At 45.8% G+C, this 15,091-nt stretch overlaps 1 protein-coding gene across 1 annotated transcript in view; it reads right to left on the minus strand.

Annotated features, from left to right (window-relative positions):
• MRPS31 (mitochondrial ribosomal protein S31) overlaps window positions 1–8,298 on the minus strand; it is a 122,055-nt gene extending 113,757 nt beyond the window's left edge. Inside the window, exon 1 of the mRNA XM_068265036.1 lies at window positions 8,126–8,298. Coding sequence (XP_068121137.1) covers window positions 8,126–8,196 — 71 coding nt within the window. The 5' untranslated portion in view covers window positions 8,197–8,298. The remainder of the gene's footprint in view (window positions 1–8,125) is intronic.
• Between the last annotated feature and the right edge of the window lie 6,793 nt (window positions 8,299–15,091).

Raw genomic sequence — 15,091 nt, forward strand, 5'->3', positions numbered from 1 at the left:
CCGGCCTACACTGGGCTGCAAAAAGCCCCAGGTGAGTACCATTTTCTATTTTAATTTGAGCTCGGAGTCCCTTTAAAGAAGGGATGTCAAACTCAATCACATAAGGAGCCAAAATCTAAAACATAGTCCAAGCGGTGGGCCAAAATTTTAATAGGATTAAACATTTAACAGTCTCAAACTGAGTGGTGTAACCATAGTGAAAGGGGGGGGGGGCAGTTTCTCCCTCTTCTGCAGAGTAGCACAGTGAAGTAGTTTAACATTTACCTGCTCCAGTGCTGCTTTTAATCACCTCTGATCTTCAGGACAACCGCATACTCTAGAAGAGATAATTACTGAAGCAAGTATATATTACACTGCTCTGCTGTACTACTCTGAAATGTGGGAAGACAGTGTTGGGTAGAGGGGAAAAGGTGTAGGAGGGTGGCGTTGGGGGTTTGGTCTTATTTTATTGGGGGGGGGGGTCCCGTGGGTCAGTGTTCGCCCCAAGCTCATTTAGCCGGGTGCTCCACCCAGCTAATTTTGGTGAGCATCCGGCTGTCATCAGCTCACCTCCTCCTACTACCTCCTACTCACCACGCCCACTCCGTGCTGCTCCATCATGTACCACATCAATGGGAACTATAGATTTTTGTTACATTTAATGTTATTTATATGAATCTAAAATGAAATTTATTGAAAACATAGTACGGTGTATACCTGGCTAAAAGCAGATTCCAACTCTTGCTCAGTGCACAATAGAAACACTAAAGCCCGGTTCCCATTAGCGTACGGATCCGGCCATCAGGATCAGGTAAAAACTGTCAGTTTTTACAGCCAGAGTGCTGGAAACTGTCAGTTTTCTATTTGTTCCTATGCAGCTGCAAAACCTTCCGTTTCCATTCCGCTGTGCACAACGGTCGGAAAAATAGTCCTGCAGCAATAGTCCTGTTGAGCGGAACGGACAATGGATCCGTACAAGCGGATGGATGTGAACGGATCCATTGGTTAACATTGGATCCGTTCACATACCGGATCAATTGTACAGTACACGTTCCACTTCCGTTCGCTCACCGCTAATGGGAACCAGGCGATAGTTGCTAAGAAATTTACTGTTGTGTGTTCTGTGTGTGTTTAGGGAGATCAGCCTGTCTAATTAGCTCATATCAGCAGCTGTGAATCAGGGCTGTGAGTCGAGCTGAGCCAGGGCTCTCTGATAATAAACAAGAAAAATAAACAAACAAACAAACACTTAGCTATGGAGGGGGAAGACTCTATAGAGTCCTATAGAGTCTTCCTGCTCCTCAAGGTCCCTTCGTTCCGTTCCAGCACGGTCACACCCGGCAGCAGTATCCAGCTGAATACTGCTCTATGCTGCTGCAGGAGGCTTCGGAAATCTTTGGGAGCCAGAATGCTCCCAAAGACGGCAGCTCCGTACTGTGCCTACGCAGTACAAAGCTGCCTGTCTTCGGAAGACTTCCGAAGCCTCCCGCGGTGGGGGATTTTAACGGGGGTGACATCGCTGGAACGAGGGGACTGCAAGAGTAACGGGAAGGCTCTATAGGACCCAGAGCCCTCCTTCTCCTTAGGTAAGTACCGGTATCTGTTTTTTGTTGGTTTTTGGGGAGTTCTCATTAGCTTGAAGCTTTACCCTTCCTGTGCAGAGGAATGTGCAGGAAGTTAATACTTCACGGGTTTTTTTAGCATTTCCATCAATTGTAATGACATTTTTATTTCCCTAAAGGTTATCATGCTGTGGCTAGTCTTTTGGAGCAGAGAGGAAGTTCTGAGATTAGTCCCATTTTAAAGAGGAACTGTAGTGAAAATAAGGTAATTAATAAAATTGCTTATTTTTTACAATAATCATTTATGTTCATTTTGTTTAAAGTGAACCTCCGGACTAAAAATCGACTTAGCAGCACTGAAAAGGCTTTAACAGTTTCACAGCATCAGAACTTTGTTTCTCTTATACAAGCCTCATTTTTAGCTGCACGGAAGAAAACTGCCCAGGCTTTTTTCCCCTGATGCTGTGCAAAGCATGATGGGATTTCTGATGTTGTTGTTCTCGTTCTGCTGTTTTGGTGCAATTTTTTTTTTTACATTTTGAATTTGACATTTGAAGCCTAGCATGTGCAGCTCGGAGGGGTAATCAGGACAAAGGACAGTTGGAACTGTGTCTCCTGCTCCTTGTCACCTCCTTTCAACCAAAAAGATGGCTGCCCCCATGACAAAGATGGCAGCCCCCGTGAATCACAAGCATTTGCCTGTTCTTTTAAAACAGGGTGGGTAAGAAATTATATTACCTATCTATTCTAATTAACATAACTAATGTAACTTGATGACAGTATGTTTGTTTAGGCTGAAGTTCCCCTTTAAGGTCTATGGCTGGAAGTATTAAAGTGCGTACACACCTAACACCTGAAGTTGCCCGTTGGGGATCTGGAGCCGATCCCCTTGAGCAATATCCCTGGGCCAGCCTGTACAGATTCGTGTCAGCTGTCTAGCCGACAACACATTCTGGGGCGGGCGGAAGGACAATGACGCGGCGCATGCGTGATGTCACGCAGAGGGTGGGGGAGCGGCATCTTCAAGGAAGTTGGCTGTTACTCGGCCAAATTGATCTGCTGGGCAGATTGCTTGCAGAGCGGGGGTTGCTGGTCGGGGTCCTCCGTACACACGCCTAACTATCGGCTGAGGCGGTTGTTGTTGGCCGAGGACAAAGGCAAATTACCAGAAGAGTGGGTATCCTGAATAATTTACTGCATTATACTATATATCACTACAGTGCATCTTTAACACAAACGGTGGTAAGATGACGCTGGTCTAGTTTAGGGGACCCAGCAGGAAACCTCGGACAATTTTCAAATCGCAGCGTTATCCATCACACAAAGCATTGTGATTGGCCGAATAGTTGGGGCATCATTTACTACAACCTATCTGAAACCTAGCAGTTGGAGAGGGTGCTGTCCACCTAATCACATTAGAGGAATTTCCCTATGAGGTTTCCTGCTGGGTTCCCTAAACTAGACTAGTGCTGGTAGGTTTGTACAAAAAGCTACTTCTGCCAAAATCCACTCTAAGCACCTACTGTAACTAACACACCGCCAAATAGAAATAATCAGAGAGAATTCCACCTATTTTAGGTTCTAAAAAATATATACGGTATATTTTTCCTCAGACCATTCCCTGTGAAAATGTAACTTTACATGTCTCCTTTATACCCTCCTTCCAGCAGTTCAAAGCCTTGTACATATGCCATGGCCCCAGATCTTCCTCGATGTATTTGCCAGCAAACTGCAGGGGGTGGACTCCTCAGTTTAGGATTCCACCGACTCAGACTCCTAATTTGCATATTACAATTTTGTTGATTAACAGTATGTAACGTGAAATTCGTCTCTTAAAGAGACTCCGTAACAAAAATTGCATCGTGTTTTTTATCATCCTACAAGTTCCAAAAGCTATTCTAATGTGTTCTGGCTTACTGCAGCACATTCTACTATCACCATCTCTGTAATAAATCAACTTATCTCTCTCTTGTCAGACTTGTCAGCCTGTGTCTGGAAGGCTGCCAAGTTCTTCAGTGTTGTGGTTCTGTGATGCATCTCCCCCCTCCAGGCCCCTCTCTGCACACTGCCTGTGTATTTGGATTAGGACAGCTTCTCTCTTATCTTTTACAAGCTGGATAAATCCTCCTCTGAGCTGGCTGGGCTTTCGCATACTGAGGAATTACATACAGGCAGAGCTGTCTACACTCTGCAGGAAGAAACAGCCTGACACTTCAGTGAAAAATAGCTGCAGGGGGAAAGAAACACACAAATGATCTCTTGAGATTCAAAAGGAAGGGTGTATACAGCCTGCTTGTGTATGGATGTATTTTCTATGTGTGGACATGCTGTACATCAACCTACTTTCTGTTTTGGTGGCCATTTTGTTTGTTTATAAACAAACTTTTTAAAACTGTTTTTAACCACTTTTAATGCGGCGAGGAGCGGCGAAATTGTGACAGAGGGTAATAGGAGATGTCCCCTAACGCACTGGTATGTTTACTTTTGTGCGATTTTAACAATACAGATTCTCTTTAAAGAGAACCCGAGGTGGCATTGTATTACGTTAGTGGGGCACAGAGGCTGGTTGGTCACACTAACACCAGCCTCTGTTGCCCCATCGTGTGTCTCAAAGACCCCCCTGCTCGCCGCTATACCCCCGCAGTGCTGGCGACACGCAGCGTGTCGCCAGCACAATGTTTACTCTAGCGCTGTCTGTCAGCGCCGCTCCGCCGCCTCCTCCGCATCGCCGCTACCCGCCCTCATCCCTTCCCTCCCGCTGATTGGAGGGAAGGGACGAGGGCGGGTAGCGGCGATGCGGAGGAGGCGGGGGAGCGGCGCTGACAGACAGTGGTAGAGTAAACATTGTGCTGGCGACGCGCTGCGTGTCGCCAGCACTGCGGGGAGTATAGCGGCGAGCAGGGGGGTCTTTGTGACACACGATGGGGCAACAGAGGCTGGTGTTAGTGTGCCCAACCAGCCTCTGTGCCCCACTAACGTAATACAATGCCACCTCGGGTTCTCTTTAACCCTCCAGGCGGTTTATCAAAATCCACCAGGGGGCAGCAGAGCCGGGTTTTTTTAAATGTTTTTTTTTCATGTAGCGAGACAAGTTCTCGCTACATGATAGCCGCTGCTCAGCGGCATCCCCCCAGCCCCTCCGATCGCCTCCGGAGGGCTTCCTCCGTCGCCATGGCGACGGTTGGGATGACGTCACCGACGTCGTGACGTCAAAGGGGACTCCGATCTACCCCACAGTGCTGCCTGGTACTAATTGGCCAGGCAGCGCACGGGGTCTGGGGGGGGCGCTGCGGCGCGACGGATAGCGGCGGATCGGCGGCGATCATCATGCACACGCAGCTAGCAAAGTGCTAGCTGTGTGTAGCACAAAAAAAAAAACTATGCAAATCGGCCCAGCGGGGCCTGAGCGGTGCCTTCCGGCGGCATAGCCCGTGCTCAGCACAGGCTTACTGCCAGGGAGGTTAACTGCCAACGCTTAGGAATTTTACAAGACAACTGAAGTGAGAAGGATATGTAGACTACTATATTTATTCCCTTTAGACTAAAACTAGTCCTTGGTAAGAGTACTTGTAAAAGGTACAGCCCGGAACAAAAAACATCTATCAGGCCCTAGGCAATGTAACTGTGGGTACATGTAAGAATAATGTGTAGGTACTCTGCAGGGGAATGAGGAGATTCTTCCTCTATTACACATCTGAACATGGATCAGGCCCTAGGCAATGTGACTGTGGGTACATGTAAGAATGATGTGCAGGTACTCTGCAGGGGAATGAGGAGATTCTTCCTCTATTACACATTCTTCATGCACAATCTGAACAAGGTTTATGGGTGATAGACAACACCTCTGTGTTCAATGTGCACAACATTCTCAGTGGATTCCCTGCAGCTCTGTGGGGAGAGCATATGTAGAGTATAGTACTACTGTGTAACAAAGTAAACCTGAGACAGATGAAATTCACGTTTTATACATACCTGGGGCTTCCTCCAGCCCCATTCAGGCTAATCAGTCCCTCGCTGTCCTCCTCCGCCACCTGGATCTTCTGCTATGAGTTCAGGTACTTGAGCCAGTCTGGTGTAGTGCGCATGCACACACTCTGCCGCCGGGAGCGTACTACACCTGCGCAGCACTATTGCGCAGGTGCAGAATGCTCCTGGCTGTGGGAGCGGCACGTAGCCAGACTGCTCTGACTGGCTGAATTACCTGGACTCATAGCAGAAGATCCAGGTGGTGGAGGACGACAGCGAGGGACTGATTAGCCTGAAGGGATTTGGAAGAAGCCCCAGGTATGTATAACACTTTTCTTTTCATCCTCAGGTACCCTTTAATTTGTATTCACCAAACCAAATTTTAACAACATATCAAATTATTTGATTTCATGAGCATAAACCAGCATCAATGCAGAATTATTTCCATCTCATTGACCATCTCTATTGGTGACACAGCTACACATCGGGCTTTATTCTTACAGCATAGATGTTATTTAGTATATATAAGAGATTCCTGTGTACGCATCATATATACAGTCACAATCAGATATGTATATCTGACTTTAAAAATACGGGGACTGCTTTATTGAAGCAGCACAAGTAACTAATTTTGATTGGTTTATTTCATTTTTGTGGACTGAACACAGCTATTACTGTATATATACATTATTTTTAATGACTATTATCTGAGAAATAGAACATTTTATCATATTTTCTATTTTATTTTAATTACAGTTACAAATTCATTAGGAGTCGGAGCATTTTTTCCTGACTCCGACTCCAGGCACCCAAAATTGCTCCGACTCCCCGACTCCACAGCCCTGATACACTGCCACTCGAATGCTCAGGGGCCCTCAAGTGCTGCCAGGCCTCTTCATGCTGCCGAATCCACCGTTGCTTCAGCTGTGCTTCCTGCTTCTTCTTCTTCAGACACATTGCATGATATTATGTAATAACATGCGCCAGCCGGGGTGGGGATCACAGAGATGAGGCAGGCAGCAGGGATGAAGACGGGAAGCACAGATGGAGAAGCGCACCAGGACATGTGAGCTGTATTGTAAATCCTTACACAAATCATGCAGGGGCCACAGAGACCAGTGGGGGGGGGGGGGCATGGTGGGGGAGGGGATCCGGCAGCGCTTGGGGGACAAAATTGCCCTTGGGCCCCATTGGGGCTTGAACTGGCACTGAGAATGCTAGTAATTGCAACAACCTGAAAAAATAAAGCAGAGGTGTTTATGTGATGGAAGAATTACACAGCTTTAGTTATTCATCCTGTGCTGCCTTAACCAACTAATAAGACAAGACACAGAAAATTTATATTACACTTTTCTCTTAGTGGAATCAAAGTGTCAGGGCTGCAGCCACAGCTCTATAGGCAGTAACATTGTTAGGGAATATTGGCAAAGGTCTCCTAATGAATAGACACTGGCTTACTGAACAGGAAGAGCTGAGATTTGAACACTGATCTGCTGTGTCAGAGGCAGAACCCTTAAAGGGACACTGTAGGGGGGGGGGGGGGGGGGTCGGGGAAAAATGAGTTGAACTTACCCGGGGCTTCTAATGGTCCCCCAGACATCCTGTGCCCGCACAGCCACTCACCGATGCTCCTGCCCCGCCTCTGGTTCACTTCTGGAATTTCAGACTTTAAAGTCTGAAAACCATTGCGCCTGCATTGCAGTGTCCTCGATCCCGCTGTCACCAGGAGCATACTGCGCAGGCCCAGTATGGTCTGTGTCTGCGCAGTACACTCCTGGTGACATCAGTGGGATTGAGGACATGGCAACGCAGGCGCAGTGGCTTTCAGACTTTAAAGTCTGAAATTCCAGAAGTGAACCGGAGGCGGTGCATCGGTGAGTGGCTGCGCAGGCACAGGATGTTTGCGGGGGACCGCTAGAAGCCCAGGGTAAGTTCAACTCATTTTCCCCCGACCCCCCTACAGTATCCCTTTAACCATTAAGCCTCATACACACGGCACAATTTTCCATCAGATCGACCGGTGATCTGACAACAAATTGCATCGTGTGTACAAGTCCAAATTGTTTCCCAATCAATTTTGATCTAAATCGATAAAAAAATTGATTGGATTCTGATTGGACCGGTCGGAAATTATCTAATAGATCTATCGATCTTTTGGAAAATTGTACCGTGTGTACCCAGCTTTACACTATCCAGCTACTGGAACAGAAATAAGAGGGTTAAAAAATATCCCACACACCCATGGAAAAGATTTAGCCTTCTTTTGCAATATTTGCTCATACCTACGGGGAAGGGGGGGAGCTGGTATACCGGTGTTCCTATTAAGCACAAATGAGGGTGCTAGTCTAGTTTAGAGGACCCAGCAGAAAGCCTCAAACACCTGTGATGATGTAGAGATATTTCCCAAAGAAGAATTGAGTTGTCTGATCATTAGTAATTTGGAAATTGTCCTAACTCAAAACCTACATGAAACAAAAACATGTTTCTGTTTGCTCGCCCTGTTGTATCCCCATTTGAGGCAATGCACCCAGTCATGTGGAGTGTCAGTGATGGGCGAGGGTTATTCCATAACACGTGAGAGAGAGGGGGGGGGGAGAAGGTGGCGGAGCCCTTCATACCTTCTGGAAGCCGCATTCCCGGCTGTCACTGCCCGGCCGCCTAGGCACAGCACAACCCGACTGCGATACATCTCTGTGTGCACTCACTGCAGCCCAGCCTGACCCTGGCCTGGGGGACAGCAAAGCAAGGACGCCGGTGTCCTTCACTATCCGTCCTCCGTGCGGAAACAACAGTGCAGCGAGAGAGTTCCTAGACAGCTACCCGACGTTTCAATTGTCAGTAGAAGTTCAAGTCAGCGAAGCAGAATGAGGGCGCAACAGCCATAAAAAAAACCCTGATTTTCTAATGCAACCAGAATAAAATAATAATAATGCACTAAAACCCTGATTTTCTAATGCAGCCAGAATAAAATAATAATAATAATGCACTGCTTATTACAGTTTTACATGATGTTCAAGAATAAACTTGGTGACTGGGCTGCTTTTGTACAGCCTAAGCCACTAGCCTGAGCACCTAGCAAAGCTTTGATGGGGCTCCACACCCACTACCAGAGGTAGATTTAAGATGTAATGGGACCTGGGAAAGGTAGTAGATTTGGGGCTTCCTTGTGTTCTTTTTGGTAAGTTGAAGTAGAGAGAGGTCAGAGAAGGTGGCACCCACTAGGCCCCAGGCACCTGCCTAGGTTGCCTGTTGGATGATCCTGCTCTGCCCACTATATCCAACCCCCAAGTATAGACATATCCCCCCATCAGTGCTACTCCTTCCACCTCATTCTAAATCTAGGTACACACGTAAGAAGAATGTCACCTGGCAGGAATTGGAACTGGATCCTTCGGGCAAAAGTGTGGGAAAAGTTCTGTACAAATGAGTCTATAAACTAGCGACGCATTCAGTTGCTATGGAGGCAGGAGGAGGGACAATTGAGCAGTGAACAATGGGTATATTCAAAAAAGCTTTGAACATGTTTACAGGGATTTACACAATCTGCACAACGCTATATACGTGTAGCTCTTAGGCTGGATTCACACTGGCCGCAAAAACATTCCGTGTATCAGAACAGATCACGAGACATGCAAATGGATCCTGTGCAAAGCATTGTTACGGTTGAGTAGAACGCAAGGTTGTGTCAGTGGCAATAATTTCGGGTACCGAATTGCCCACTAAATCAATGAAGCCTATGAGAGCAGACAGAGTCAGTTCTCACTAGACTTATCACCACATACATTTCGCTAATTTATTCACCTGTCTTATGTCACTTTGGGTTCACCGCCACTGTTGGCACCGCCACTCCGTCCACTGCAGCGGAGAAGTGCCGGTATATAGACATTGTTATTATGACGGCTGGGACCCACAGGAGCTGTTTTAGCTGTGCTTTGGAATTGTTAGGGCTCTTTCACACTACAGGCAGCAGAGAAAAGGCAAAACGCTGCGTTTTGGCTGCTGGCGTTTTCAAGGCGTTTTAACGCCCATACATTAGTATCAATTGTAATGAGAAACGCAGCGGTAGGCCCAGAAAAAGCGCCTGGGAGCGTTGAAACGCAACGCTCCAAAACGCGGCGTTAAGTGTGAATGGTAAAATGAAAGTCTATGGACTTTCCTTTTACCTAGGAAAACGCCAACTTTGGCCGTGGCGTTAAAACGCCGAAAAAGCCCTCTGGTGTGAAAGGGCCCTTAGCAGATCCAAAAGCGCTATGATGACAAAAGTTACCAGAGGTGATTTCACAGTAGCAATTCCGTTTTTCCAAAATTGCAATCGCATGTCCTGTAGCAATTTTGGAGCGATTGCACTCTCATGCAAAGTATAGGCTCGCTGCAAATTTGCTTTTCAATCACTCGTACAAAGCAATTTTGCAGCGTTTTACTACCCAGAACCCCCCAAAAAGGGAATCAAAATTGCTGTTCAAATCGCTAGCATCAAAATAAAAACCGCTTCAAAAGAGCTGGAAATCACTGTGGAAAACGTTGCAGAAAAAGCTCTCACCGATTGCGATTTCTAGAGAGCCCCAGCCCTCATTTACTCCACAGTGCAACGTACGTACTGCTAAATGTCTGATATTTGTTGTTTTTACTATTATTACACCATGGACTGCACTGCCAGTTATAGTTATAAGACGAATATACACATTTAATATAATTTAGAGATGAACATTTAAAGGTATTTTTCCGTCTGCAGAAACCAGAATTGGTGGGGGCAGAAACAGATCTTTCCATAGGGCGAATCTGATTTGGAAATCAACAATACAATACAATAACATTTCTATAGCGCTTTTCTCCCATAGGACTCAAAGTGCAATGAACTGACCGCTTGATTAATGAATTAATAACAGTGCAGTCTGTGATATATTTTTGTCTAATCATTAGCTTCCAAATCTGATTAGCCCTGTACAAAATTTAGGCTACAAAAAAAAAAACGGAGTACTCCAAAGCATTATAATATCTGGGTTGGTACTATTAATTTCTAAAGCCCCACTTTTAATGGCAAAATATATGGTACTAGTAGACCCAAGCCCGTTTAAAAAACGGGCTCTAGGTCTATTTTTTTAACTTTGTGCACCCACCCGCTGTACCCGCACGCACCCACCGCTCGTGCGCGCCCGTCCGCGCACACAACCGCCCCCGCCCGGCTCACTGGCCCCTTCCTCCAGTCCCAACTGCTGTACGGGCAGTAGCAAAAAGCACGGACCCAGCTACACAGAGACAACACTACGCAGGGACACAGGGGTTTTATTATAGAGGGTATAGCATAGTATGCATTATACTATACTGTTTGCGTTGCCAAACAAATACAATAGAGATAATACACTAGTGATTATCACCTGGTCCGAGTTCTGAACACCAGCCAGGAAATGTTTCGCATGGAGTTTGTATGTTCTGGTCGGTTTCCCTAAAAATTGGTTTTACGATGGCAAAGATACATTAGATTGTGAGCTCCTCAAAAGTACTGTTGGGGGATGGGGACATGAGGGGTGATCCGCAAAGCCGTTGAATTATATCACCTTACTTATAACTTACAATTTACTCAATCACAAGAAAATGTATGCGTGCTCTACACCAAGCTTAACCCTTTCAAGTCTAGCTGTGCAAATCTGGCTAAAATGGCGTACCATGAGACATGCTCACGCAGAAATGCATCTGCTTTCGCATGCCAAACTTTGCAGGGTCAAAAACCAATACCGCGAAGCGGTTGCCCTGCGGGAATTAGTTCATGCTATACAGCACTATCCAGGAGCGCCTCGGGGAGGCTTCCCATTGCCCCCATACAACCGGGGGGGCTACGGGGCCCCAGGCTCTTACAATTTAACTCTCTTTAAATGACTTAAAGCGAACCTGAATTCAAAATTTCCTCTCTGCCCTAAAAGATAAGCAACTGCCTAATAATCTTTACAAACTAACATTTCCTTCTTACAGCTTATAGAGTTCCTTCAGAGATTCTGCAGTGTAGTTACTTCCTGGTTTCCTGGGAGCACAGAAAGGGTTAAATTCCTGTGTTTACATATTATCTCTCAACTCGGAAGGCAGCTGGGAGCTCAAATTACACTGGCTCCTTACTTGCTGAGAAGTGAAAATTAGACAGGCTGTTCTCTATAAAAACATGCAGGGTGGACACGGAAGATATCTCTGCATTCTCCTTTTCTGTGCAAGAGCTTGTCTCAACTGCTTTAACTCATGATTTATCTCTCCTTATCTGATTATTTCATAAATTAGCTCTCCTTGCAGTTAAGGTGAAAAATAAGTGTAATTTGTCTTCTTAAACAGAAGGTATTTGCAATAATTCAGCTTTATGTGAAACTGTGGTAACCCACAATGGCTTCAATTCACAAAGGGCTGTTCGGTAAATAAAAATCAGTTCAGTAAAATACCGCATTCAGTATTTTAGACTTTTTTTTCAAATTCACAAAGCTTTTTACGGGTGCGGTAAAAGTTTGGTCATTTACTGAAAAACGTTGCTTCAATTTACCAAGGTCTGTTTGGTATGTAGTGGAAAGTGGAGTAGGTTTCTGTAGCAAGCTGTGTGGACTGGTCTGCGTTAGCTGTCCCTGTGTCAGCTTGTTAGAGAGGAAAAGGCTTCCTGCATCACTTTACTGTAGATGTGCTTACATGCCACTAGAGGTCTCTCTTCTGTGTATCACTACACAGATCTGCACATCTAAAGTGATGCAGAAAAGCCTCTTTGAATGTCTCATTCTGCTTTGCAGTTCTGACGTCCCTCCCACAAGTGAACTGGATTAAATGTAGTGAAAAACATGAGGGGGGAGGCCAGGGGCGTAACAATAGCAGCTGAAGCCCCTGCACCCGCTCAGGGCCGTATTGGGGGGCTGGAGGGGTCGCAGAATGAGGAGAAAGCCATGGCCCCACATCGGTCGGGGAGGGGGGATGGTCCCCCCCCTCTCTCTCACCTCGGGCTCTCCCCTCCAGCATCAGTCAGTGTCTGTGCAGGCAGCGGGCAGGAACACATACCTTCCTGCATTCCACCGTGGATTTTCCTCTCAGTGTCAGACACTAGAGAGAGGTACATCAGCGGTGGAACGCAGGAAGGTATGTGTTCCTGCCCGCTGCCTGCACGGACCCTATTGATGCTGGAGGGGAGCGCAGAGGGGAGAGCCCGAGGTGAGAGAGAGGGGGACCATCCCCCCTCCCCGCCGATGTGGGGCCATGGCTTTCCCCTCATGCTGCGACCACTCCAGCCCCCCAAAACGGCCCTGATCGGGCCCTGGGGGAGGGTGGGGGTGGGGCGTCAGAATTTCTGCAGGGGAGCCTGGTGGTTCCTAGTTACGCCGCTGGGGGAGGCTCTGCCTGTTGGCTCTCTGCTTCCTGCTCTCTGTTGTCTGTCAATGCTATCACCATCCAGAACCACTGGTGTATAGCAAGCCTATCGCTTATAACATTTACAGAGCCACTTCAGCCCTACATGTGGACGGCGTGTTTCGGACCAAAACAACGGAATACTGAAGCAGCGCAGGGTAGAGGCCTGCACCGGGTCGGGTACCTGCGGGTTACCTGAATTGTGGGTCGGGTTTGGGTACCCGTTTTGTTTCTAATCAGGTTGCGGGTAGCGGCCTGCAGGTGCGGGTCGGGTCGCGGGTAGTGAAAGAAAGCAAGCGTAAGATAATTTAGTCATAGTTTAGTCAAAAGTAAAAAAAAAAAAAAAATCTTGCACACTTCTTCCGCTTTGGTTTGTGTATAAAAATAGGTTTCAGTTACTTTACAGTCTTCCAGTGAGACTATGTATATGTTATAATAAAATGGAAAAAGCGGGTAGAGTTGCGGATCTGGAGGCCTGCGGATCGGGTCAAGTGCGGGTACCAGATAGACCAGAAAGCGGGTTGTGGGTCGGGTGCAGGTAGCGGGCTGCGGGTGCAGGTCTGAAAAATTAGACCCAAGCAGGCCTCTAGCTCAGGATGACCCAGAACCACTAGGAAAGTATAAGGATTGTAAGAGACAGAAAAACCCTCTTACTAAATACCTTCTGTGTTAAGAAGGAAAATTACACTGAGTGAGTGTAAAAGCAATTTTTTAGTAGGAGGGCTTTTCAGTCTCTTTAAAGTCTCCTATACTTTCCAAATGGTTTTAGGTCACCCCGAGCTTCCGTGATCCAGAGCCTTCCTTCTCCATAGGTAAGTATCTGGACAGTACCAGGATTAATGTGAAAAATATTGCTGAGAGTACACTAGTGGTAGATAGTGCAACATGAAAGATGTTTTTTTTTTTTTTTTTTTTGCATTTTTTTTTTGTGTGCAATATTTATACAATTATTGCAGTTTCCTAGTCTCCATAGTATGTAGATAGAAAAAAAACAAAGTCTTGTCAAAGTAATACCTTTTTTTTATTTCTTTAAAAAACAAAGAAACATTTTTACTACAAGTCTCCATAGCAAATTAAGAACATCCAGGGACAGTCTCAGCTTCACCCTTATGATATGTTTGGTACATTCACTAATTTAACAAATGTCTTGGGACAGGAACTGTACCTCCCAGTGTTCAGCCAAAAGATCATTACACTCAACCACCTGCACAACGAGACAAATCATTTGGATGTGCCATTTTTTCTAGGAGCTACAAATGTCATTGTCATTATTCTGGGACCCTGGAAGAGCTTCACTTTTCAAGAAACCTTTCAGAATGTCATATCTGGAGCCATGTGCAGACTTCATAGACAAATTACATAGAGTCCAAGTGTTGTCTGATTTTGAAAAACAATTTGTGGGGGTAGAGTCTCCAGGTCATTTGATCTCGGTATTGTATAAAAATATGATTATGAAGGGAAATTAGGTTTTCCCTGGGTATTTGAGCAAGTGGGAGGAGGATTTTGGCATTTCTTTAAGTGATAATCAAAAAAGGAAGATATGTGTTCTAGCACATGCGACTTTTCAAATTGCTCTCTAGATAGTATAGGACTCCAGATAAATTGAGGGATGTCTGATAGATGTTGGAGAGGTTGCGATGCAAAAGGCACATTAGTGCATATAGTATGGGAATGTCCAGTAATTGCTGCATTTTGGAAGGGAGTGTTGGATTGTATTAAAAGAGTGAGTAAGGAGTGGGATGAAAGAGATCCGGTGAGTGTGTTATTGGGAAACAGTAAATTCGGGCGCCTGAGGCTAGTGGACAAATCGGGCGCCGCCATTCACTCCTATAATAAATATCGTTTAATGGGCGCCCGATAGGAAAAAAGGGCGCCGGAGAAAACTAACGTTTTAAAAGCGGCGCCCGGAGTCTTAATGTTTTATTACTGTTTCTCATGATTACACATTATTTAATGATTTATACATTTTTAAATATTATTTTTAAACGAAAAACAGTACAATATTTTTTTCCAAACATTATTTTTAAACGAAAAACAGTACTTTTTTTTTGTTTTTTTAACATTATTTTTAAACGAAAAAACCAACAGGGGGGTCTTAGGTTTAGGCACCAACAGGGGGGTCTTAGGTTTAGGCACCAACAGGGGGTTTTAGGTTTAGGCACCAACAGGGGGGTCTTAGGTTTAGGCACCAACAACAGGGGGGTCTTAGGTTTAGGCACCAA

Source organism: Hyperolius riggenbachi, chromosome 2, assembly GCF_040937935.1.
Source record: "Hyperolius riggenbachi isolate aHypRig1 chromosome 2, aHypRig1.pri, whole genome shotgun sequence".
Taxonomy (NCBI): Eukaryota; Metazoa; Chordata; class Amphibia; order Anura; family Hyperoliidae; genus Hyperolius; species Hyperolius riggenbachi.